The sequence below is a fragment of the Motacilla alba genome, chromosome 2, assembly GCF_015832195.1.
Source record: "Motacilla alba alba isolate MOTALB_02 chromosome 2, Motacilla_alba_V1.0_pri, whole genome shotgun sequence".
Taxonomy (NCBI): domain Eukaryota; kingdom Metazoa; phylum Chordata; class Aves; order Passeriformes; family Motacillidae; genus Motacilla; species Motacilla alba.
The window spans coordinates 140581634-140609330 of record NC_052017.1 but is presented as its reverse complement, the minus strand read 5'-3'; the positions used below and the strand labels follow the sequence as shown (position 1 = coordinate 140609330).

General features: G+C 40.2%; 1 protein-coding gene across 2 annotated transcripts; it reads right to left on the bottom strand.

The window, feature by feature from the left end:
* Positions 1–2246: 2246 nt before the first annotated feature.
* On the bottom strand, positions 2247–18448 carry SQLE (squalene epoxidase). 2 transcript variants are annotated; one of them, XM_038129298.1, is made up of 12 exons: positions 18004–18448; positions 17529–17872; positions 15213–15465; positions 14744–14924; positions 11931–12027; positions 8750–8863; positions 7710–7881; positions 6789–6884; positions 6081–6223; positions 4877–4973; positions 4336–4423; positions 3004–3541 (listed from the first exon to the last, which is right to left on the bottom strand). In XM_038129298.1, exons 2-12 carry the CDS (start codon positions 17820–17822, stop codon positions 3349–3351), a joined length of 1728 nt encoding a protein of 575 aa, XP_037985226.1. In that variant the 5' UTR covers positions 17823–17872; positions 18004–18448; the 3' UTR covers positions 3004–3348. The 2 variants fall into 2 exon arrangements, with proteins under 2 accessions (XP_037985225.1, XP_037985226.1); XM_038129297.1 differs by having other exon boundaries at positions 2247–3541; positions 17529–18448.
* Between the last annotated feature and the right edge of the window lie 9249 nt (positions 18449–27697).

Genomic DNA, 27697 nt, shown 5'->3' with positions numbered 1-27697 from the left:
AAAGGAAATTTCATTTCCTTTCGGGAAGGGAAACGGAATCTTGCGAACCAGAAAAGAAAGGCTTCCAAAGCCTCTGCAAAGGAGATAGGATCAAATGAAATGCAACTGGAAAAAACCGGCAAAATCCCAGGAAATTGGCACATGGAGTGCCTCCCCGAAAATGGTCTGGGAGGAAATGAGGTGCAGTGCAAAGGACCAAACCATGCCAAAACTGAGCTCACAGCTCTTGCAACAGCAGGGAAAAATCAAGGAGCAAGACACAACTTTGAGGGGAAGATATCAGAGACAAGGCACGGATACCGAAAACAACAACAAGCAAAAAAATCGTTGCCGAAGTGAAAGCCGTCCAAAGGCATGGGATGAAATTTCTCCTCTCCCAAGCGATCAGTGACTGACAAGAGGAAATGGTTTCAGGCTGTGCCGGGTGCAGTTCATGTTGTATATCAGGAAGAGTTTGTTCACTGAAACGGTCATTGTGCATTGGAGTTGGCTGCTCAGCCAAGTGTGGACTCACCATCCCTGTGTTCAAGAAGCAACTGGATATGGCATTTAGTGCTTTCTGAGCTGACATAGAGGTGTTCAGTCAAAGCTTGGACTTGATCTTGGCAGTCTATTCCAAAGTCAATTATTCTATGATTCCATGATGCTGTCTCCTCTTTCTACTATAAGCAAGTTTTCATACTCCTGCACCATGTGAGCAGCTACAAACCCACCTCCATGTAGCTACTTTTCTTCCATCTTCTACCCTCTCCAGCAGCTTCACTCGCACCAGTCCTGGAACAGAGGGATAGCCACATCCCACAACTCACATCTCCCTGTGCCCACAACACTTACCTAGTGGCACTTCATTGCCATTACATGTTGCAGTGTTGAAATCCTTTGAATTAACCTCCTCAGAGTTAGAAAATAGATAGACAACTCACAAGTTGCTTCAAATATGCATGCATTCTGCTCCTCTCAGATTCTTAATCATGCCTGTGACAAAACCTTCCTTGCATGTTGCTTTATTTTTGGCATATAGGTGTAGAGAATGAAAATCAGGATTACAGACCATCTGCTGCATGCTGTGGCTTAGCACTAGGTGCTGTTGGACTCCATTTCTGGCCGTTTTACCTATGGACATGACTCACCCACTTCCAGCTTTACTCCTCTTAGTCTCAGCTGACTCAAGAACTGTTTTTTTCATGACTTCTCCTCCACTATCTAACATCCCTCTGCAGCCATGAGAAAATAGCTGCAGTCAGGGACCACAGAACACAGCTTGAAATTCTGCCCTGCAACTCTCTGGGGCAGAGCCGGTGGGTCACCACCAGCTGGAGTAGGCACCCAGCCAACATACTGAAGACCAGCTTGTCAGTAATCTCAGCCAGAAGCCCCATCCTGTCCTGCTCTGTGTCCCAACAATCCCACTCTGTCTGATAATTCCAAGAAAGCCTTTCCTCTTGTCCTGAGGACAAGGCAGCAGCCATTTCATGGTTGTATTTTCAGGTTGATTCTTCTTACACACACACACACACTTGTCTCTCCCCCAGCAATTTCTAATAAGTGATTGCTACCCTGATCAAGACACTTAAGCAGGCACTGAATTCAGGACAAGAAAGGAAAAAGTCCTTACATATATATGTAAATTTAAGCAGAAAAATTAGAATTTAACAAAACTCTTTAATCAGAGACACACAACAAAAATAATCTACAGATATAATAACTTTTTATTTATGTAAGCTGAGGATGTGTATTTGGCTCAGGACTTTTTATCCATGATTTTAAAGAGACTGACTGCAAATAATATAAAAAAATAAAAAATGTAAAATTAATCAATATTTTCAAAATTGTCACAAATTTTGAAAACACTTGTATAAATCCTGCAAACTTTGTGTACCCTTAAAGGGGCATAATTTAGTTACCATATATAATGATATTTGAAAATATTAGTACTTTACCCTAAAGTTTCAACATAGACATATTCATGATGAGTGTAATTTCAAGAGGGTATCAAAAGTGATCATGGTTAGAAAAATATACATACTTTTGCTTCTGGAAAAGAAAAGGTCATTTGAAATATCCATCAAATAAAATACTAAATAAAGTCTCTCCACAGATTTTTTTCACAGTCCAAGATAAAATGGATGTTTTTACACAGCTTATGCAATCTGTCATTTTCAATGTAGAGTCACAGTTTCACCAGTACAGAAGAATAAAAACCTGTTACTACTCTCCAGACTGCTGGCTGCACCCATGTGTGATTGTTTAGGCAAGCCAAAAGAGCAGAGCCATACAGTGATACCCAAACGAATCATAAGAAAGTAGAGAAAATGCAGATGCACAAGAGCAAAGGAAATCACACTGGTAACATCAAGAGGAATAGTGACCAATAGGAATAGACATGAACTCTTTAGTAGCATGCAGTAATTCCTACAGGAAAAATAATCCCACCACACTCCAAGTATTAAAAGGACACTTTCATGGTGCTTTTCATTAATTTTCAGAAGTAATATTAAAGATTATTGTCTACTGGAAATAGCCTGGACTTAATTTGTTTCAGTGAATACAGTTTGTTGCTGTGCTTCAGTTCATGGCAGTGTTAAATTTCAGTTGCACACACACCAAGCAGAACAACCCCAAACTTTCAAGGTTTTGAAAGGAAATGAGATAAGAAGAAATTTTCAAAAACATGTGCTTTCACTACCTGAGTGCATTGCAGTAGCCAACAAAGCAGATTTGGTTATTACTTGTTAAAATGAATTCTGGTGTAAAGAAGGAATTCAGAGGAGCAACATGGCACTTGCAACAGTAACTGAAATTAAAGATATAGTGACACATCAAGATTGGATATCCTTAACAGTGTCCTTTTAAGTGTCAACAGACCAGTATCTTAGCTGCAACTGAAACAAATAGATGCAAATCCTAATGAAATAACGAAATCAAGAATGTTATGCTATTTCACAGTAATAAAGTCTATGGAACTACTGAACAGAAAAAAGCATGAAGGATAATAGCAGCATATGGTTTACAATTTTCACTTCTCAGTTTATTAATATTAGTGGTGCACTCAGCAATGCATAAAGCAAGGAAAGAAATTCTGTCAAAACTGGCAATTATCTACCACGTCAACACTTAATTATGGTCCTTGTAAACAGCTAACTCCTTTTTGAACTTAAATTGCAAAGAAAATAATATTTACATATAATATATATGTATATAACCACAAAACCAAAATTAAGTTAAAACCTTATCAAGGAAATTGCATTTTGAGGAGAACATGATACAATATTAAATAATACATGTCCAAAGATTTTGAAGGCATTGTGATTTTCATGCTTTCTTCCTCCAGTCACTTTACCCTGGATTTTAATAGACTAAATACTTCATTTCAGAGTAAATAAGTGGAAATATTATAGAGCAGCTCCGGTAAAGAATAGCTCCACTACTGAAAATTGCTCGCGGCGTGGTGATCCAGGACTCTGACTTAAAGCAAAAATAAACAGCATACAAGGCCACAGCAAAGAAGTGGCCAATCAGTACCATTGGTTTGGGAGATAACCTGCATTAAAAATAAACAGATAAAACTAGTAAATAAACAGCATCAGAAAGAACTGAAAAATTTCCATTTTACAATGGAAAACTGTAAAATCTCCACTCAAGATCACACACCCCCTTCTGATTTAGGCAGATCTGGTCCTGCCAACTCAACTGAAAAATACAAAATTCATTCTCTTGGGCTGCTCTACATTCTGCATTCCTTCCTACAGCACAGCCAATGTACACTGCTGCTTTCTCTCATTCCTAGTACTCTTTGTCTACTCCTCTTACTCCTTGTCTTCCCCCAAAGGAATATTTTAAATAGGCTTTTCAGTTTTAGCTCTCAGTCCAAAAGGAGAGAAATATAAAAGCACATGTTCTCCTGTGTTCAGAGTAGTAGGATTTACTGTGCATTCACAAATTTCTGAGGGGTCATTCAAACACCTTCATAGCTAGAGATTTCCCTGTTCCTTACAGCTTTTTATAGGAGGCCTCACCCAACACTACTCTCAGCTTGTCAAGTAGGAAACATCTCCACCAGCTGCTCTGGACTCCTCTACCTTATTCAAATTCCTGTGCCACCTACACTAGGGGCCACCAGCTTTTAGTGGCCTTTTTTATGCAGGGAAAAAAAAAGAAAAGAAAAATAAAAGAGTGAGCACTTAAAGACACAGTTTCTAATAAAGCTCCAGCCTTCAGTATAATCTTAAAATCTAGGCTCATGTGGGCCATCCTCCCTGTATTGAGCAGCCTGACGGGGGGCAAAGCAGATCTCTCAGGGGCTCACAATAACCACTGCCAGCACAGTGAACTTACACTGAGAGCAATCCAACAGGACCTGCGACACATTCTCCTCCAAGTCTGAAGTAATGGAAACAGGCTTTCTTCAGCTGATGCAAGGAATCTACAAAATTAATTAAAATTAATAAAACAAATATAATCAACACATACTGAAACATTTTTCTGCATGTGCAGTACTGATATTAAATCCAGGACTTGGTAATTGTTGTTCTGTTTAATTCAGCTGGACTTTAAGCTGCTTTTATTTATACAAAACATAGTCTTACAGAATATCTACATATTTTTGTATTAACTGATTATTGTTTTCTTTGGAGTTTTTCTTTGGTTTGTTATCTAGTCCTAACTCCAGACTTGCCTTCACATTGCTTAAACTCTGTCTAAAAAACTAGGCAGAGAACACAAGAAAACTTATTAAAATTCTTTGATTGATATATTTTCAATATATAACAATATACATACACACACACACACACACACAGAGACATGGACATCCCCTTCCCAGTCATATTTATTTACCCAGTTGTAATAAATCAGAGGTTAACTAAGATATATTTACCATCTGTGGCAGCAAAGAGCTCATAAAGTGCCTGGGCAAGAACATTCACTACAAAAGAATGAGATTTTTTCCTTGACCAGTAAAATGTTCTTTTTGCCTGAAAAAAAAATAAGAAAAAGAAATATCTCTGTCAGTAAATACAAAGGAACATTCAAAATATTCCCAAAGAGGTGAGGTGGCAAGAGTCATGCTCATAGACATGTAGAAGGGATTTAGTGATATGCTAGATTGATTCCAAGCTAGGTCATTAAGGAATTACAAAAACTTCTTGAAGCAGTTACCCAGGCTCCCCTTACCTTAAATATAGGACAGAAAAGATAGTTTAGTTCCAGATCATGTTTCTCATCCTACAGGGAGTGTCTGGGATACAGTTGAAACTTGAAGGACAATGCTCAGCTAGTTCCCTCAACTGACTGGTAATAAATAGGAAATGACCTAGTCTGCGGTGACTAGCTGCCATAAAAGTGTCTGCATGTGGTCAGGTAAGTCCTCAACTGTCCTGGCATTCAGGGTTCCTCTAAGTGCTTCTCAATTTTCAAATACACTTTAGGAATCATCTAATTGTAGTCTACAATTATACTACCTGTAACTTAGCCAAGACAAAATGCCTAGCCCCGTTAAAAACAGTAAACAAATAAATAAATATCTACTCATCAGAATTTTGGGATTAAGTATCACAGAAAAAATAAACCTTGCATGAACACTGATGGAGCAGATCCTGGGAAAGAAGGATCCCTTCTAATTTACTATCCAGATTAATGCAGCAAGCAAGAGGCCAGTGGAGGCTGAGATGTCTCCTGAAAGACTGGGTACACAAGCTCATTATTGTCCAAGTTCCATTCACAAAGGTGTAATGGTTCAAACCCACATTTAGGATCAATCTGGTTAGAAATGCCCAAATAAAATGGGAATATCAGGTTATCCCAGCAAAGCATCCTGACTAGACACAGCACACAAGTCTCCTTAAGTAAAACACAGCAGGTCAGTGTGCAAAGTCTTGAAACTGCCTCTTGCCACACAGCACAGCAGTTAAAGACCACAGCTCCACTGGTGAATGCCTGATATCTGATTATTCTAGCCAAAGCTTTGAAAACTGCTATGCCTCACCAATAACTTACTTGTGCCTGAGTTGCATAAAACTTAGAAGTGTGTCACTGAATTGCAGCAGAAGCTGTCTAAAATAAAGTCCAAAATAAATAATCACCTTAAGAACATCAGAATCTTCATAAAGATCTGGGATATCCTGGAGCAAACTTCTCCATATTTTAACATCATTTAAAACAACACTCATTCCTCCACCAGTTAGAGGGTGTCTTATATTATATGCATCTCCTAAAAGAAGAACACCTAGGTAGAAGAAAAAAAAAACCAATAGGATACTGTAAAACTGTTATGGAATCTTAAAATTCAAATCCTCTATAAAAAACATCAAACTTAATAAGAATTCATTTTCACCAGAAAATAAGACATATAACAACTAGAAAATAAAAAACAAAACCCACAAAGTATGTCTTCAAATTAAAAGGCTTAAAACAGCTTTAAGATAATCAAGGTCAAACTATTTTTTTCCCTATAGGTATGTGTGTTCAGGTGTCAAAGAACACACTTTTTAAGTTAATTTCTTTAATTTTTAATCTTTTTTTTTTTCTTAGAAAGGCCACACTAGTATAAGCTTCAGCAACTGAGTAAATTAAACTTACAGATAAAGCAGGCATTGACTTAACATGTGGCGTCAATGTAAACATTCCAGTTAAATTTTGCCCAAGGTACACATTTTCAAAATATTATTTTTTATATAAGATTTATGAGACGGTTATATTGAAAAACAAATACACATCTGAGCCAACAAAATCCTATGCCACAGAAGATGCTTATAATGACTTTTTTCTTTCTTTTATTTCACAATACCCACCTTTCTTGTTTACAGCTGAGGGAGGCAAGAAGCTGGCTGGCATAGTCCTTAAACGATCATTCTGAACTGCTATTAAGAATGGTTCCTTTAAATGATCTGCAACAACCAAATATTTTAGTTAAAGTAGTTAGACAAAGACACAAATAATTTGTACACAATCCATTTTAATCTCTTTGAGATATCACAGAGTCACAGAATGGTGTGGGTTGGAATGGGACCTTGAAGATCATGTACTGCCAACCCCCCTGCCATGGGCAGAGACACTTCCCCTAGACCAGACTGCTCAGAGCCCCATCCAACCTGGCCTTGATCATCTCCAGGGATGTAGCAACCACACCCACCCTGAGCAACCTGTTTTAGTGCCTCACCACCCTCACAGTAAATAATTTGTTCCTAATATCTAACCTAAACTTACTCTCTATTTGAGCTCATCCTCCCTTGTCCTGCCACTGATGCCCTTGTCAATAGTTCTGCCCCATCTTTCTTTTTCACCTGCCCCAAGATTCCCTTCAGGCACTGGAAGGCCACAATTAGGTCTCCCCAAAGCCTTCCCTTTTCCAGATGAACAAAGCCAACTCTCTCAACCTCTCCTCATAGGAGGGGCCCTCCATCCCTCTGGTCAACTTGGTGGCCTCCTCTGGACTCATTCCAACAAGTCAATGTCCTTCCTGTGCTGGGGACCCCAGAGCTTTATATAATCCTGAATTGCTGAGCTCACAGATGTGAGCTGAAAAAATTTCTGTGTGTTGTGTGGTGTAGAACCAAAGAAGGGTAAATGGCTCCTGAAACAGTGACTGTGCACTGGAAAAATTGAAAAAAACACACAGTTTTATCAATTCAATGAAATGTGTCTCTTTTTTTTTTTTTTTTTTTTTGACATATTTAAATGTGACAATTCTCTAGAAGTCTTTGCAGACTTACCAGGTAGTTGTGGATGAATGGTCTCAATCATGTACTCTTTTAAATTTTTTGGCATTTCCCCTCTAATATCAACAAGGACCCGAGTTTCAGTTGATGAAATCTTATAGATTAGCACTGGACTCGTTTTAGCTAAAACAAGTTCAGCATAATTAGCTTTAAACTGTGATGCGTCCTTAAAAAGAAAAGAAGGGGAAGAAAAATTGAGACTGATTAATGAAAGGGTACTGAATATCAGACAAACAAAATAATTTTCTAAAACACTTTTAAATAAAATCCTCCATCATATTAAGCTTGTGTTATTATTCTCTTAAATGAAGAAGTGTTTTCAAAAAGAATGTTCTGAATTTCAGTGTAGCAACAGTTCTTTTACCAATACATTTTAATATTTACTAGAATCACCAACTTATCCATTTCATTTGAATGCCTCACCAAGATTTAAAATATGCCATTAAAAACCTGTAACATAATCAATGCAGTAGTTTTCAGTAAGATAATTTTGTTTTCTTTTCATAAAGAAAGAGGTGGCAGGGAAAGAAATCCACTAGTCTAAATATAACTACTTGGAGACACCAATTGAAGAAGAATCACAGGGCCCTATCTAATGAGGTCTTAGGAGATTGCAAAAGTAGGCAAATTTGGGCAGTGCTAATGGGATTAGAGACCCAAAAAGTACTGGAGTTCCTACCAGTCAGTGTACCCAGTCTAGTGAAAATTCTGTTAGCTTCAGTTCATGCTCCCTTAATTATTTTTGCTGTTAATGCATCACTTAATGCAGCAGACACAGAGTGAAAGAACCAGACAGGGTTTCTACCTGGACTCTTCAACCACCCAGATACCAACCCAGATTCCCAGTCCAAAACCAGGACACCACTTCTCTCTTGAAGTTTGTAGGTCCTGAAGGCAAATATGTTCATATGGGTTACAAGGTACCCCACCTTCAGCAACAGCATAGTGGTTTATATAGTATTATACTTAATATATTATACTTATGTAGTATTATACTTGTACTTAGTTTATATAGTATTATACTTAAAAGTTACCTTCAAAATGCAACCAACAAAATGGGATGAAACAGTAACTTTGCTGGATATCAAGTTTTTCCTGAATTTGGAGAAAAGTCCATCAGCTACAACTGTAAGTGGAGCATGAAGTTCCTGCAGCAGAAATTAAAAATAAACATAAGACACCATCAATTTTGCTACAGAACAATGAGAAGCAATTCCCAACATAGGTATTAAGAAATACTGTGGGGTTTGCCTTCCTTGTATTCATACTTATCTATTTGCTACACAAGCTGATCTAACAATATACTCCAGCTTTTTTAGAAAACACAGCTATGGGAACTGTGTAGAAACTTGGATTAAAAAAACAATAAAGAGTATTTGCTCCCTTCAGGCTGTAATGCTCTTCAGAGGAAAAAAAAGAAAACAAAACAGAATTTCAAATTAAAGAACTATGTATAAGCAGCTATAGAAAACCAAACCAAAGTGTAACAAACTGACAAGCTGTAAGCACATAGGCTCTTCTTTAAAAGACACACAGGGAGCTCTGAGCAGTTCCAAATTTACTTAGGAACTAGACAAATAGTATATATATGGACAAAATACAAATCTGAATAAACTCATCAGGTTCAGCCTGAAGGTCTGTGCAAATTCCTAATGTTTAATGCATACATTCTTCTCGAACATCAGCAAATAATTCCAGTTACTAAAAGGTACTTTTATGCCTTTTACTTTTATGGTCATATAACAACATTATTACACTAGGAAGCATTTAAAGGTAGGTGTTTCCTTCTATCTACAGCTTTCTCAGTGTCAATATGTTCAGTGACTGAACTTCAAAAGACAACAAATTTACAACAAGCATTAGTCCTTAGCTTTCAGTGATTTCATACGCTTGGCATAAGCAGTAAAAAGTATTTCTCCATTTAAGCTTTCAGTTTGTAAGGCAAAAAAAGCACACTGTGCTTCATTAGTACTCCTAGGAAATCTTTTACTATTGTATGGATGAGTCACTCTGTGAGAGAGCTCCTCTATAAGCAGTTTCCACCAGCACTGGAGTGAATTCATAAAATCATAGAATACTCTGAGTTGTGAGGGACTCACAAGGATCTTCAAGTCTGACTCCACTTGGTCACACAAATCTTAATATCTTTTGCTGTGTGAAGGGAAGTTGGACAAAATCAGATGACAGTAGATGTAAGTTGAAACATGTTTTATGCATCTGTACTTATAGAAGTGAGCTCCTGAGTAGAATTATCTCTGCTATGGATTCACCTCTTTCCTATGGATTCCTAGCTTGGACGATGGCAAGCCCTAATTTTTCCAGCAATTAGACCAAAGTCACCTGTTCCTATCAGTTTCCTGCTGTCTAATGAGTAGAACACTCATGCTACAATACTTCCACAGTCAACACAATTAACCTTGAGTCTATTCAGTTGCCTAGTTTTGAAAAAATTTGTAAGTTGACCTTTAGCATGATGGCTAATTTGAACCTCATTTAAGAGAATAAAAATCTCAGAGGTAATGTTGTGGAGAATGTAGGATGGAAAGAACAGAAAAACACATACACAACACAGCCTCTTTTTTTTATAAAAGCAGGCTAAGGAAAGTAAACAGGCTTGAGTTTGGGATTTTTATTTACCAAAGAGCTTCCTAAGAGTTCCTGAAAAACTCACAGGTAGGGAAACATAGTAAAAAGAAATTTCCATTAAACATTTCTAATGTACTAGATTTCTAAAATCAAAGGAGATCTAAGCCAGCAAATGAAACAGCTCTTTCCAGTCACAGGACTTCAGCATTCAGTGCAAAACATGAATTTGTTTATCCCCAGCATATAGACAGGAAACTTAAGGCCTTTAGAACAACATCCAGACTTTCAGGAAAGATGCAGGCTAGAACACGGGTCACCCAGTGTTCAAATAAGTCACACTTAAAATTACAACAATAACATCCATAAGTGTGTGAAGCTTAAAAACAGAACTCAAAACAAAATATGCACATTCCCCTTCTACCCCTCAAACAAAACAAAAACACTCTTCTATGTTCCTAGATAATAAAGCAAATTTATTTTTGGGAAATAAATCCCAATAAACACCCTTTTCCCTGCAAAAAATCCTCCTCCTCTCCAAACTCCCTGTCTTTCTCATGCTCTGATTCAGCAGCTTATTCTCCTAGAGCGGATTTCCTAATACAGTTTTATTTACATTACATGGCAGGTAAGGCAGACCAAGGAACACGACTTGGAACTCACTCCTCCTCCAGCTACCTCAAGAAGTGTCAAGGGTGTTGTTACTCCTCTGCTCTGTTGCAGCACTCAGCCATTAAGAGGGGTGAAATGGCACTTGCCTGAGGACAGTCTAAAACCAGCTGGCTCCCCTACAGCTTTGGCAAGTACTTTTAAAAGGCTCTCTCCTATTTGGTACTATGCCACCAGTCCCATTTCTAAATTACTTAGAGATGGAAAGATGTCACAGACCTCTGATTTTAGAGGTCAGAGCAGGATCTTCCAGCTACTCAGGAACTTCATCTAGTATGGAGGGGAGCACAGCATAGGCAGATCCCCATCTTTCCCATCAGAGTACATCTACATAACTTTAGGCAACAAAGGAACTTTAAGGTCCACAAAGAAGATCACAAATTTGGTTTTCCTGGAGAATAAGCAGCATATTCAGAACTTCAGTACAGGGGTTCTACCCGAACTGGTCTCTCCTAAGTTCACACAGTTTCATAGCATTTAGCCAGCAGTTTAGCATTAAAATATGCCAAAATTCTCTTTCTGTCATCCAAGAAATGACAAGACAGAGCTTTCACTATGAATATGTAACTTTTTCATTTTCAGTCCCTCATTAGATGGTGGAAGTATATGTGGAAATGCAGACCACTACACACAGCTGAAGCAAAAATCCTAATATATTGTTCTTTTCACCAGGAACTCTCAAAAGATTTTAAACTCCAGACATATGAATAATGAAACAAATAATGAACTGAATTCTCCAGAGAAACTGAAAGCAGAAGCTTCATAAATTATAACAAGAACTCGCATATTCCCAGACTGTATGCACTAGGAAATAATCTCCCTTTATTGAATCTTTCACTTTTTAGATAACTACATTATTTCTGTACCAGTGCTCTGAAATGCAAGCTTTTTAAAAATTATATATATAAAGCAACTCTCAATTTTCTCAACAGTTTAACAAAGATTGTAACAGAAAGCTCTTGCCTTAGTGTCTCCAGTTTCTTTGTCCTTGTACTGAACGCCCACAACACAGTCATCTTCCTCAAGTAACTGTAACACAGTCCCTTCAATGAATTTTGCACTGAAATGAAACAGAGGGGTTAAAACAGAATAGGATTAATGATGCCAGCATTTCAAGGCACTAGACACAGATAGAAAACCAAATTTTCAATAATATTGTCTCTGCCAACATTATTGTTTACATTTCACAAAAAAAAAAAAAGGGTTCTTGAACACTTTCTAAAGCCACATTAAACATCAAAAAGTGTTGGTCATAACTTTCACTTTTTATCAAAACCTTTGGTTTGGTCCCTGAATATTCTAAAGACCTTACTGTTTATCACAAACGTCCTGTCACTTAGCACAGTCCCCAGCTGTGCCCCATAGCCCTGTGAGAGATGCTGAGAGGAGTTTCACACCTAATAAAGGTTAGAAATCAGGGAGCTGACTGAGTCATCCCTGCTAAAAGCTAGGAATCGCCGACAGTGCAGGTGAGAACTAACTGAGGAGAATGAAAGAGCAGGATCACCATTACTTAAACCCTTAACATGAACACTAGATAAAAGTCAGGCACATAATTCTCAGAGCAGTCCAAACTAATCTAACCCGTTTTGGACATAGATATCTAGCTTATCACTTCAGGAATTTGGGATAGAATTCTGGGTTTTTCTCTATTTATGCTTTTAAAGTTCTGCTAACACATTCACGTGGAGCATCCCCTGCTACTATCTCCTAACCAGAGCTATTTTGAGTTCAGAAATTAAATCTCTCTAAACTTATATTCTTTATCGGGTCCGAGCTGTTAGACCTGATCACAGTGCTTCAGACTTAGCAGCTCGGAAAAGGACTCTCTGAATCTCTTGCAAATATTCCATATCTAGTTGTAATTCCACAACTTTAAGAATTGAGCTAAAGGTGCAAGTGAGGATACAACAGCTTGCTATTTTAGGCTCTCAAAAGGAATACAAGCATCTCAATGTTGTTTTTTTTTTCCACTGGCATCCAGCAGACATTTCAGAGCAGCTCATGACTGGCTTAATTTGACAGGAAACAAGCATGTTGGCTGTATCAAAATATGAATGGTTCTGAGTGAGCACTCAAGAGAAACCTCAACAGCAAGGGACTGCAGCAGCATGCCAGGGAATCAGAGCCCTGCAGATCCTATCAGCTCCAAGTTTCTTTTATAGATGTCACTTCAGTTACCTAAGTGCTCACTTTTTCTTCTTGTTCTCATCCACCATAAGTGAGTTTATGATTACATATAATTAGTTTATTATTATAAACCAATGATGGACTACCTCTTTCTGCTGCAGAAATAACTTTTCTGAAATACATTCATATTTCCTAGTGCTTTATAGTGCTTATAAAGAGGATACACTAATCAGTAATTATTATCCCCTATATCTTCAAAAGCTTTGTAATAAAACCCAAAATCACCTAGCACTATTACAAGTTCTTGATCTTTCACTGCACATAAACATGCAGTTTTCTATGCCACAAATTAAAAGACAAGCAAGCATACACAAAACAGACATTCAAGAGTGTGTGGAAAATAGGAAAGAATTTCATTCAAGTCACAAACATGATTTTTGCAAGTTTTTGTTTCAAAGACTGTGAACAGCTACTACAGTTTTTCCCACAAGTTGAGCACTCAGATGCCCAAATTTCATTGAACTTAGAGCCTCAAGAAGGCTTTACCTTTCAGAGCTAGTGAACAGTCACTGTTAATTTTAGCAGCTCTGTAGTACAGTGAGCTTCAGTGCCACTTTTAGTAATTCATATGATACAACAAATATGAAAGGAGAAAGCAATTTTCCAGCTTGGAATAAAGGTGTTAAGTAGAAATATGATCATGCCATATGTCCGTTGTAAAGGGACATGATATTCTTAGGGGAAAAAATGATTTTCTTAGGGGAAAAAATTATTTACGGGAGATATTGATTTTCTTAGGGGAAAAAATTATTTACGGGAGAAAAAAGACAATACAAAAAAAATACCATACAGAGAGCAGCACCTAGAATCTATTCTTTTTCAATGAAAGTTTACTTTTCATCTCTTTTATAGAAGAAAGAAAACAGTTAAGAGAAATCACCATTATTTTCTTTTAATTGTGAAAATAAATTGTCTTCAATATTCTGAAACATACAAATTATTAACTGGAAAGAGCTACTTCCCTTTAATGCTCCTTTTAAGTTACTTTGGCTTACTACTTGTTGCCAAAAAAAGAAAGCAAAACAACATACAAATGTAAACACTTGATTTCTATTATCACTGATAACATCAGTGTCAAAGCTACATGCTACTGCCCAGTGCAGTAGGAGGGTTGGACTACCTGACCTTCAAAGGTCATCCCTTCTAACCCAAACCATTCTGTGATCTAACAAATAGTGCCAGATTTGCCACTCATGCCTTGTCTAAAGAAGTTCTGTGCACTGCTCACCAAGAAGAGGTCACTACTTCTGGTAAAATGCCAAACCCAAGAATCAGCAGAAGAGAATCAACCCTTCACCTGTGAACTGTTCTCTCACACAGATGGGCAAATATCTTGCCTAATATTTAAAGCCCATACTCCCTTAAAGATGAAGCTGTTCCAAAGCGTGATATATATATATTATGTGTATGTAACTCATGAACTTGTCTACAGAGAACAGAATGAGTAACTACAGCTGCTCCGTTCTCTCACTCCTGTTCATCACAGCCCTCTGTGTTGGGAAATGGTTAAGGAAGCTCATGGAAATGACGGGAACAATGCTTCTGAATCTCTGGATACCAACTGTGCTGCTCACAACGTGACTCACTTGGGCTCTGCCATAGCCGCCCTTCGGAGACCCATGATAAACTGGCCATGATGAAAAGATCTTCCACTGGCCACACTTCCGTCTTCAGATGTTGGATACGGAATCTCAACCTCCAATTTGCTCTCTAGATCATGAATTATGTAACCATTTACTATTTGTGAATCAATACCTTCTACTGTATCTGCAAGATAAAAGCCAACAGATGGGTTAAAACAAGTCTTTAAGAAAGACTAATTATTTATTAAAGGCATTTCTTTACACAGGATCCAATTTTCTTAAGCAAAATACACATGTTGAAAAAAGTATTTTCAAAATAGCAAACTGGAAATACACAAGCAATTTTAATTCAAATGTTAAGTGCAGATAATGTTTTTCCTAATTTTTCCTGTAGGGATGCTTTTACTAAATACATTGTTGAGTGTTGCACCTCTTGTGTTACAGATCTATTTATGCTTTGAAACGTACCCACCTTCAAGACCCAAGTCTCGAAGAGCATTGAATCCTCCAGGCTGCAGCAATTCTCCAACTATCCTGTCAGGTTCTTTCAGATCCCTCTCTATCACAGTCACCTTCCTTCCATCTCTTGAAAGCACCGTGGCCAAGGAAGAACCAAGGACACCTGATCCCACGATGATAATTTCTGGATCATACTGGGGTGACAATGTTGTATTTGGAGCGGTCTCTGTCAGATATACATCTGAGAAGTTCACTCCTCTTTTACCCTTTAGAAAACAAAGCCAACAAAGTTACACGTGCCAATGGATATGTACCACAACCTTGTCAAGAGGGCTGACTTCGGAGCAGCTCTATTCTGAGCCAGGGTACTGAAGGTGCATTGGTAGTTGGAAGGCACCTTGCAGTTTAGTTTTGTCCAAAATTGAATCTGCCATACTCTACAAGGCAACAAAAGCACAACAAGCAGAGAAAAAAACCAAACCAACATTGCTGCAAATCAAGACCCTGGCTAAAACCTGTGCTGCTGACCCAAGACAAAGCACAAACAAAACTGTCAGAGATTGAAAGCTGCTATAAAAGGCAGTAAGAAAAGGTTGTTCTATATTCTTGTCCTATAAAGTAAGACTGATACTTTCAGGCCAGTGAACCACTTCAGCATGGAGGCCTTAGCACTTTTTAATGAAAAAGGTATTGGATTTACTGGAAAATGTATTTCTCTGGAAAATATACTCCTTTTAAATTATACTCTTAAGTGAACCTACCTAACTAACTGAAGAGCAGCTTATGGTAATATTCAGAATGAAAAAGTGTCAGCAGAAGCAGCTGCCTGGGAAATGCTTTTAAGAAGTAGTCCTGAAATGAAAACTCATGAAACATCTGAAAGTATAAGCAAAATTACCATTCATCTACCTTTAAAGATGTGAAGAATTGACATATATTGGACTGGACATCAATTAATACAGAAACTGTTATCTTAAATCAGCTCCATTATAGAACCTCCCCAACAGCACCTGATCACATACAAAGTGAAAAACAATTTTAAGGGCAACTCCATTGCAAAGCTGCAAATCACTTCTTCAGCTGTTAGATGAGAGTTCAGTTCAGTCTTTCACAAATGCCTCAGCACTGCATGCTGACACTGGTAAAAATATGATTGCATCAGTGAAACACACTGACACCAGAATTTTTAGTGGCCTAGTGTCATGTTTATATCTACAATACAGCAAGAGACTGCAAAACTAACTATCTGAATTCAGGTAACACAAGAAATTGCTAAAGGCAAGCTTGAAGAGAAAAATAAAATAAAAATCAAAAATCTTTGACTTGTAGCTAAAAACCAGTTTCATATACTTCTGTGTGAGGGGTCAGCGCTCATGTGAAATTGCCCAGAAGTACACAGGAAAGCAGCCAAATAGTGCTGACCACAGATGTACTGGATATCTGTGTAAAGTCCTGGATGGCAGGACTCCAGCTAAGCTCCAGGTACCACCTACAGCTCTCCACTTGTTCCACAGCGAGGTTCATTCAGGGCTCAGGGGAACAGACTGACTACCTGAGCAGGTCCTGCACCTATTTCACAAGCAATAGGTCAGCAATCATTTCCCAGTAACTCTATCTGCAGTTGTATAACCAAATGTGTTTTATTCATAAATATTAGGAAGCTCATCAGAGAGTTACAGAATGGCAGAGGTTGGAAAGGGTTTCTGGACATCATGGGGTCCAAAGTCCCTGTTCAAGCAGGGTCAGTGCAGACTGGATACTTTCAAGGATGGAGACTCTTCCACCTCTCTGGGAACGTTGCAGTGCTTAGTCACCCTGACAGTAAATAGTGCCTCCTAATGCTCAGAGCAAACATCCGCTGTTTCAGTCTGTGCTCAGCACCTCCCATCCTATCATCAGGCACTGATGGAAAAAGCCCTGGCACAGCCTTCTTTGTATCCACCCTCCCTTCAGGTATTTACACACAGCCTTCTCCCGGCTGGACGGTCACTGAGCCTCTCGTCACAGGAGAGATTCTCCAGTCCTTCATCTCTACAACAGACTGGCAACTGAAGACATTTTTCTGCTACTACGATAATCTTTTAATCCAAATCTTTCTTAAAACATATTTGTTTTGATGCTAGAAAACCCCTGGTCTACCACTTAAGTAAGTTTCACTTTTTCTTTTTCCATCCAAAACTGACACAAAATCTGACAAATCAAGCATCCAGCATCTAAAGATGTCCACCCCTTTCTTAGCTCTTTTCCCTCACCACGGGAGAGGGTCAGTGGCCAGAGGGAAGAGCAGCAGGAACTTTCACCTCACGTGCCGCGTCTGAATCCAACTTACCTTTCTGGATTTGGGTTGTTCAAGTTGCTGAGACGCCGGGGTGGGTTTGGCCCAGAAGAAGCCAACCAGCGGCAAAGCCGAAAGCACATCAGAGAGCACCCCCAGGTGCGACTTCTGCTTCTGCTGCTGCCGCTGCCTGGGCCCCCTGAAGTGGTACCTGTACGACAGCACCAAGCCGAGCGAGAAAAACACCAGCACGGAGAGCAGCACCTCCTTATTAGCGTAAGTCATGAGGTCTCCACACTTCTTATAGACGTAAATGAAGGAGGCGATACCCAGAAAGGTCCACATCATGAGCGTCACTGATCTCGGTTGTCGCTCCAAAGCTTCGCCGCAGATGGATGCTGCCGAAAATAGGGTTTCGTGGAAGGGATGAAAAAATGTATCAATAGAAAAGGGACGATTTCCTTTTCACTGGAAGGTGGGGAGATTGCAATGGAAAAACAAGGAGCCCCAGAAGAGGAACAAGCCCCACCTCGCCAGGCTGCCACAGAAGCCTGAAAAGAGGTGCCGAAACCGGAAAAAACCAATATATAAAGCGTCTTCTCGAGAATCCCCTCCCGGACACGCGACGCCGGAGGAGCTGGAGCTCGTCTCACCGCCCCCGGTCACCCCTCCGCCGTGCCCAGCCCCGCTCGGTGCCGGGACTCTCCTCCGCTGGCGGCGGCGATGCTGCCGGACCCCTCACGCCGGGGGATGAGGCAGCGGCGCCGCGCGGGGCGGGGGGAGGACGGTGCACGCCCAGGGGGGCGCGGCTGCTGCTCTGCTCTACCTGCCCGCACCCGGGCACCCCGCAGCCGCCTCACGGAGAGAAGATGCGGTGCGGCTGCTTCCCTCCTTGACCCGGTCCCGGCGCCCGGCGGCGCCTCGCGGCAGGAACGGGGCTGTGGGAGGGAACCAGGGGCAAGAGGCGCGAGTGGCGAGGGCGGCCCGCGGGAGGGGCGGCCCCGCGGCCATGCTAATGAGTAACGGCCGCCGCCCCCCCGCGGGCACCGCGCGCCCGTGCCTCAGCGTCGCCGGCCAATCAGCGGCGCTATGCCGAGATGGCGCTATGGCCACGGACCAATCGAAGCACCGGGGGGGCGGGGCTTGAGCCCGCCGGGCGATGTGACGCGAAGGGCGGGGCGGGGTTGCCGTGGTGACGGGTGGGGGCGGGGCCGCTAAGAGGCGCTGGTAGGCCGTGTGCCCTGCTCGGGGAGCGCGAAAGAACGCAGCGCCCATCGGAGAAATCAGAGAAGCATGGAAGGGTTTGAATTGGAAGCGAAATTGGAAAGTTGGACAGCGACACCTTCCACTAGACCGGGTTGCTCAAAGCCCCATCCAGCCCAACCTTGAACGCTTTTGGGAATTAGGCATCCGGAGCTTCTCTGGGAAGCCTGTTCCGGTGCCTCACCACTCTCACAGTAAAGAATTTCTTACTAATATCTAATCGAAACCTACTGCTCTTCAGTTTGAAGCCATCCCTCCTTGTCGTGTCACTCCATGCCCTTGTGAAAGGTCCCTCTCTGGCTCTGTTGTAGCCGTGCCTCACACTGGGACATGCTGTAAGGTCTCCACAGAGTCTTCTCCGAGCTGAACAGCCACATCACTCTTGGCCTGTCTCCATAAGAGAGGTGCTGCATCTCCTCTGATGAACTGTGTGGCCCTCGTCTGGGCTCATTCGAATGGATCCATGTGTGTGTTGGGCTCCCCGCAGCACTCCAGGTGAGGTCTCACCAGAGCGGAGCAGAGCCAAGGAGCAGAATCCCTTCCCTCATCCTGCAGGCTACTCTGTTTTTGATGCAGCCCAGGATTAACCTGAGCTTCCTCTTTTAGCCTTGAACTCCTCAAGGGCACTAACCTGTGGTCCTCCCATTTCTCCAAGAGTGACTTTTCTTGGGCTCTGTACTTGTTGCAGCGCAACAATATCAAACATGTCCGTCTATCACAGCATAACAATATTTACGTGAGGGATCTGTGAAACACAATAGGGCTTCAGGAACTGGTAATAATAAGTAATAATCAAAACCAATTACACTCATATGGAGTTAAAGGAGATGAGATCTTTCTGGTGGTAAAATGGAGTAGATTTTGAAGAGGAGAGAAACATCTGGTAGGTTCTCAGTAAAATGAGATTGAACCAGTTTGACACTTCTGAATAAATCCAGGTGAAATTGGAGGCCATTAAGAGACTGGGCTTTGTTTCATTCATCTGATCTGTCAGTTCAGGCTAAAAGTAAAGATCCTGTGAGCTAAAGAGATCAAACTCAGATTTTTCTACTCGGTAATAACCTGGGTCTCATCCAACAATGATGGTCATTCCCTCAACAATGAAATGAATTCTGGTGCAAAAGTAGCATCCAAAATCATAGATGTCTATCTGTAAAAACATGTTCACAGCAGGAGCTACTTTTCCCCAGTTTGAAGAAGGGTTATTACAGCTGTCAACAAGTTCTAAACTACTGGAGACTGAACTTAAATACATCTGCACTCGATTTCCTATGTTCAGTTTATAAATATTCCTTGTACCTGCTAAAAATGCCTTTTCCTTACAGTCCAATCTTCACAGATCAAGTTAAACTGTGTTTAACCCTTCTGGGTATTTCATGCTAGAGACCAAACACAAGAAGAGCCATAGCCTTCAAGTTACTGGAACCAACACAAACCTTCTGAAGACTAAGAAATGTAAATTAATATACATGAACCAACAATTGCTGAAAATTAATACCAGACTAATGCAAGTGCATAGTCAGAACTGTACCAAGGAACAGAACAAGCTGAAGTGGCTAATAGAAAGAAGGATGGTAGACAAGGAGACAGATGGAAGCAGAATTCTGTAACTGAAGATACTGAAATGATGACTTTCAGACTAGAGTAGAATTTCTTCTTTCCCTTTAGTGCCAACTACACGAAACCCTTTACCCCATGAGGATCCTGCTTGATGCAGCTGTAAGGTTATTTTGGTCACAACAGGTATGTGTAACCCACTGCAGAGCATGAACTTTTTGTCTTGTCTGAGTCACCCTGTAGCCACTGTGCCTGAGCCAGAGCAGAGGGCAGCAATCCATGGAAGGTATGGGAATGAGTAAGTGTGGGTGTTTCTCTGGCTGCAGGCTATAATTAAATCTTACCGATGATCAACAAAATGGCATGTTTATTCTCCTTCCACCCCAAGAAATTGCCTTCTCTATATGAAATACTCATGCAAAATTTCTTTCAAGATTATGTAATTTGTGTGTAATTTTTCTTGGTACTTCTGTTTGGAGTGGTTAGTGCTGGGAATTGAAGCAATTACAGAATTCTGACAGATGCATCTGTTTGAGGCTCACATGCTATCAGCACATTTCTGTATTTCCAGCCAAGACTTTGGAAATGTGTGGTTCCCTGCTCCTCCTTCATTTACTCTCAATCTCCTTGTTGTGGTGAAGAGCTTGGCATATTTGCATTTCTTGAAATGCAAGTTCACTGTAAGAGCTGCCTTTATTTGCCTGTGTTATTGTAACCAAGGTGGATAGCTAGATAGAGCTACTGATTTTATTGTTGTTGAATGCCATGACCTTATTTTCCAACTTTACAATTTATGTGCATTCCTAAACATTTTTTTTCAAGAATGAGGAACTTCTTGTTTCATTTGCATTACTCTGTTAAAATGACTGCTGTGAAACATCTGTTAATGATTTAAATCTCACAGTGGCAAATATGAAAAGGCTGAAGCAGGAATTTCTAAAATTTTGACAACTTTACAACCAGGAAATTAAGGCTCCCAAGAAGAGGTTGGAGTCGAGCAGTCTTTTCTTTAAACCCTTCTCAAGATGTACCTTCCCTCAGCAAAATGCTATTTTCAAACTTGGACAATCAGCAATTGGCAGGGCAGTGGTGTGATGATGGAATAACCTGAAATGGTTGGCTGAACTCCAGGCTATAAAAAATAAATCACTTGATGAGGCCTGCCTTTTGTGCAGAAGCAGGCATCATTCTGAGCCATCTTAAGCTGCAGAGCCATAAAGCACATGTCCCTAGTTCCTGGTCACAGCTGCCCAAGAGCACAGGCATCAGGACCAATGTCTGCAGTGTCAGTGACAGCGTGTGCAGCGAGAGACTGACCCTTGCTATCCATGGATGTGCTACAGGTGACAAAGAGCCTGGTCTCACCATGCATCCTTGTCATTAATTAATTAGTAGTGGTCTTCTACCTGCACAGGTAGGTAGATGGAGCAAGTCTGGTGTTTAGGCTGAAAGAGAAAAGAAGAAGATCTATTCTTACGTTTCACTCATCATCATGAGAAGCAGCAGAGCCTGGTAAATGTTTGGATGAGGCGTGGTAGGGATCCTGAAGAACTAGAAGAATAATTACATAAAACTGCAGTTACTCAGAATCAGAGATGCTTCAAGCTCTGAAGCAAGAGGCCACTTACATAAAAAGCCATAATCATTGTGTTTATATCACTGGGTGTGTGAAGGAATAAAAAACCTGCTGTTCTTTATGTGGGCATTTTATTGAGAAGCTGGGTGGTTAAATTAATTTTTAAAAGAAGTAGGGCAGTGCAACTGGATATTTTCAAGACTGATCACAATGAACTCTGCAAATGTTTTCAGAATTATTTTAATGAATGTCAAAAAACCAACTTAGTGTCTGAACAATAGCAAAAACATTATCGAATATATATGTAAAGCATGAACTGGAATTATATTAAGGCATTAAAAATATTATGTAACACATCATGAAAGTTCATCCTGATGATATTTGTATTTTTAAAGTTTACCAAAAGATGTTTAGCAATATTTTCTCTCTATTTCGGCAAGAACATTGTGAAAGAATTTGTCTCTTATTAATGCATAATTAGGGAATTAAATCCACTAGCTATTATGTTCTTTGCAGTTAGACAGTACAGAATATTTAAAAGGGTACCTATCTTGGGGCAAAGCTGTAATTCCTGGGGAATCCGGGCAGTAATTTAAAGTTGTTTGGGTTTGAGGGACACAGGCAACACACAGGCTGTGGTGTAGCCAGTGGCTACATATCCTGTGGCAGCCCCAACAGCTACACCTATAAGCATTTGTCCCCTTCTTGGTTCTGTTTTCTGTGTAAGGCTTGGATTGTGCTTTCCATTTTTATATAATTTTATCTCAGATTTCACATGGTGATTTTCAAATGTACTGCCAATATGTTTACTTCTTTTTCTTACTCTATAGAGTCGGTGGGTGTTCAGCCAATGATATCCATAATCACAAGTCAGATGACTGGGATGGAAGGATGGAAAGGAGAGGCTTACTCATTATTTTAAAAATCACAATCCTCACACCAGTTTGTGACAGTGTTTTGTGTTTTTCTCTGATTTTGATGATATATTTCACGGACATTTCCTAGTTGTTCCTTGCTGAAGACAGCAAAATGTTTTCACAAGGCAGTACAACCTTCAGGCTTACAGTGAGAAGATGGTGATGTAGGAGTAGGGTTAATAGATAGCAGATAGGCTACAGATCATGAGAAAGGAAAAAGGGGTTGAAAAACCAGAAGGCAGAGTTAGGGTAGAGAATCATTTCAGCATTGCTGTGGCATTTTTAAAAAATGTTTTCCTTTTGAGCATTACACAGCACTGAATAGAAATGCATCCTCTGTACTGCTTTATTGCCACATGCAATCCAAACACATTCTCTTTATGGATCCCAGAGGCTGCTTCACTCCATTGTTTGCTTGGTGAGTAGTTTGTTTCTACATAGCTGGAGCTCAGCTTCACCCAGAAGACAATCAGATCTTCAAGTTCAATATGCGGGATTGTTGAAGCAAGAGGTGCACTTGCTCTATGAACAGAAGAGTTTGGCATATTTGTGAATTCCTGTGAGGTGGAATTGCAAGTTACACACCTACATTAATCCATCCATGCTCTAGAAATTCAGAACAGGTGAGCTCTGGAGGGCAGATAAAAAGGACAAGCCAGAAAAGAAGGGGAGAAAGAGAAAGGGAGAAAGAAAAGGAGAAAGAGAGAGAAGGAGAAAGAAGAGAAGAGAGTGAAGAGAAATACTGAAAAAAAACCCCAAAACCCAAACAAACTTACAGGAATTCATCCACATCAACTCTGCTTTGAGTAACTTTATCCTGCTGCTGAGGAAACTTACTACTTACTGGAGTACAAGTCTGATGAGGGAGCTGGGGGAGTTTAGCCTGAAAAAAAAGAGGCTCGGGGGAGACCTTATGGCTCTCTGCAACTCCGTTAAAGGAGGTTTTAAGTAGATGGGGGTTGGTCTGTTCTCCCAAGTAACAAGTACAGGATGAAGAGAAATGGTCTCAAGTTGTGCTAGGGGAGGTTTGGATTGATTACTAGGAAGAAGTTTCTTCATGGAAAGGGTTGTCAGGCTGGAACAGGCTGCCCAGGGAAGTGGTGGAGTTACCAAATGTGGAAGTATGTAAAAGAAGAGTAGATGTGGTGCCTAGAGACATGGCCAAGTGGTGGACTTGGCAGTGCCGTGTTAATGGTTGGATTTGATGAACTCGTAGGTATTTTCCAATACCAGTGATTCTGTTCTATGAATCTCAAGAAGATTAATTGCCACAGACTAAATTCCACATTCATTACAAAAAGTATTGCTTGACACTAAAAGCCCAAATAATTTGGCATCTAAGATAGGTGGAATTTATGACTGAATATTATAGGTTGGAAATGTCAGTAAGAATGAGGACAGCCTGTAATTATAGACTGTAGAGAAGCACATTATAGCAAGATGTCTGATCTACACAACAAGGAGAGGATCCACAAAGGTAGCAAATTCCATTTAGCAGGGTTTTTGGTTAGTTGCTTGCTTGCTTGCTTTGAAAAATAAAGGTTGTCTCTTTAGACTGTAGGAACATGTGATAAAGCCTTCTGAAAATACATCATTTCAAGATGCAGATAAGTTCTTCCACTCAGTTCTGTATGTTTTCTCTGTCATCCATCTCCCCTGTTTCTCTTCAGTCTCTTCTGTATCTACTCTAATTTCTCATTAGGGGATGCAATTGCTTCTTAATCTTCAAAAACTGGAAAAAGTACTCCTAAACAAAATGCACTTTTGGATTTACCTCTAAACTCCAAGCCTAATTTAGTGGAACTTAACATCCCTTCTTTAGTCTCCTTGAAGATCCTGATCTCTACGGTGATTCATCCTGCCCAGATGAGGTAAAACAAATAAGCCACTTTGTTCCAGTAACTTTTATTTTCTAAGCAAAAACTCTCAAGGCAGGATAAACACTACTGAAGAGCCAACTGCCAAACCCAAAGATTTTTTATGAAAATACATAACAAATACAGAGCTAGAACTAATAAGCTACTGGGCTCACTGGCTGTGGTAAGATGTCTTAAGGCTCTTTGCTTGTCAGAAGAGCATGTGAGTGAGATGGGGAGAGGCTGATTTGCATTGCTTTGTGGAACAGGGATGCCCTCAGTACTGCTGAGCTGCTCTCTTCTATCTCCTGATTTTTTTTGTCTTTCATATCAGAATTCTCTCTAACTTTTATGCTCCTAAGTGTTAGAATTTCAACTGCTTCACTTACACACTTATTTGTCTTTCCTGGTGAGGCTTTCATGTATTTTTCCCACCTTAATAATTTTCTAAATAAAAGTGATTGAAATTCACTCACCTGTATCAGACTTAACTTTGAATGAGAGGCAGTGGAACCCCTGGATTAAAGGGTGCTCTGCCTTCTCACATGCTGTTTCTCCACCACAGGAATATAACCTGTACCTCAGATGAAGCTCAGTCTCTTTGCTCATGTTGCCAGAACCATAGCTCAAGCCCACTTCACTCCTGCAGTTATAGTCAGCTGCCCATTTCCACCCTTCATCTGCAGAGGGTGACTGCTGAATGTTTTTCTCTAGTTCTGCTCCAGCTCAAGCATCTTCCACATGTTTTTGTCAATGCCAAGTCCATGTCCCATGGATTCTGCTTTCCCTAGCGTAGGGCAGGTCTTAGGTTCCCAATTTTGTCCTTTTATGTATAAGATTGGGCTGGTTTTCAAGAATGCTGATGAACAGAATCAGGCTTACTGATGGTCATTCCTGGCTTCCTTTTTTCCTCTGGGGAGCAGCTGGGTCCCTCACAAGTGATGTCCAGGACAGGTAATGGACATCCTCTGTACAGCTGTTGAAAAAATCAGGCTTTGTTGAGCTGCTGCCTACTACAACCAGCCACAAGCACCCATCCTGGTGGAAGGCCAAGAGGACTCACACTTAAGTTGGGTAATCTCCCTTCCCTGACTTAGTGGCTAAGAGTGAGGGAAAAACGTGGAGGTTGGCAGATACACAGCAGGACTGGTGGGATAAGTATAATCTCCATGAGAGCTGTACCCATGGTAGAGTGTGGTCACTCTTTAGATGCTCCTGAGCCTGCTGTCAAAATGTAGATGAATATTCATACATGAAACCCTTGTAGGAATTGCTTTAACAGTATTTACAGTCTCCTACAGGCCTCTGTACTTCTGTGTAATGAGCTAATAGCCACCTCTACTGGGAAAAGAGCCCATGTCCCTTTCCTCCAGACCTGGAGTTTCAGCTACAGTTACTGAATTTTCCATTGCACCCTCTTGTAATAGATCTAAGTTACAATAGCTGCCAGCTGCTTGAATCTCCAGGATGATAGCAGAAGCTATCAGCAATCACCTACCTTTCAAAAGGAGAAGGGAGTGCATAATGAGTACAAATGCATTTCAGGGAAAATGTAAATGTCAAGAAACATGTACACTGGGTTTACCTGAAATTACACACATTTACCTAAAGTTATCTAAGTTTTCTTAGCTAAAACTGATTTTCAAGAATGCTTGTTGCCTTCAGCTTTCATCAAGGCTGGAGAAGTTCATGCTGTATTGCTCAGAAATGTGAGGATCCTCAGGTTGAGCTTTTGATTCTTCAGGCAAACAGCTATCACAGTGTCCTGATTAAAGAAATACTTCTCTGCATAGCATTCAGCATTGAGAAAAAGAGAATGGAGCTGCATTGAAAATCAACATCTAAAACATCTAAAATTTTTACAGACTTCTGATTTAGACTTTTGTGTTTCAAACTCTCAAGATTGGAAAAAATATCCCCCACAAATCTAGTGCCAAAATGTAAGAAGAAGGGTTAAATGTGGATTTAAGGACTACTCTGTATGGTGCAGTCATACATGAACAGTGCTGGCCTAAGTGAGATCTGTAGGTTTGACTCTTCTACCTCCCATGTAAAAAAGGGATCTTGGGTTTTTACCTTTCCTGTAAAGGCATGGAAACAAATTCTGTTGTTAGGTGCTGCTGTATTTCTGTCTAGAACCAGACTTCGTTTCCTATTATCTCAAAAGTTGAAGTAACTGATAGGATATTTTCAACTGTTTACTTCAATACATGTTATTATCAACTATTTTGTATGGAAACTATTTCAGTTATTTTAGAATCCTAAAAACAACTGAGATCGGGCTGTCTAAGTAAAAAACACACTGGAGCTGGATGCCCATCTCCAAAGGGTCCCCAGAAGCGCTGTCATGTAAGTGAAACCTTACTGCAAAACCCTGTGCAGACCTACCCAGGCAGATCCCATTTTCAGAGCAGGCTTTGCTTGTGGCTGGTACCCCCCTCTTGTGGACTTTTCCTAAATTACACACCAGATCTCCTATACTTTGTCTCTGAATCAGTCTCTCAGCCGTGCTTCTGCCCTGTCTGCTAGTTTGCAATAGAAATGGACCAAAGCTAGATGGGAGGATTTCGGTAGAGAAATTTAACTTACTTTAATCTTAATCACTAATTTCGGTTTATTTGGACTTCTCACTCCGTGCCTTCGGCTTTTTCAGTTTTATTTTAACTGGTTGATGCAGCATTTTTAAAAAAAACTTACGGGTATTTGGTGCTCAACTCATGCTCTATATATTTTTAGCATCACAAATCTTCAAAGCTCTCTTGAAACTTTAGTCAATACAAAGTGAGGGACTGGTATGGAAAGCAGCACCTGTGAAATTCGCTAAATGTGCATATCCATGAAGGTGCTGTAGCAAGAGATATTAAAGCAGTAATTTTTGGATGTATAAATGAGCACAGGAAGAGTAAAACTATTTCACTGTGGTATATAGTATTGCTGCTGCGGATGATGCCAGAATGGCCTATGGGAATTTGTGTTCTCAAGGACAAAAATCAACCTTAATAATTAAAAAAAAAAAAAAAGAAAGAGGTCTATACCTGATTTCTTATACTTGAG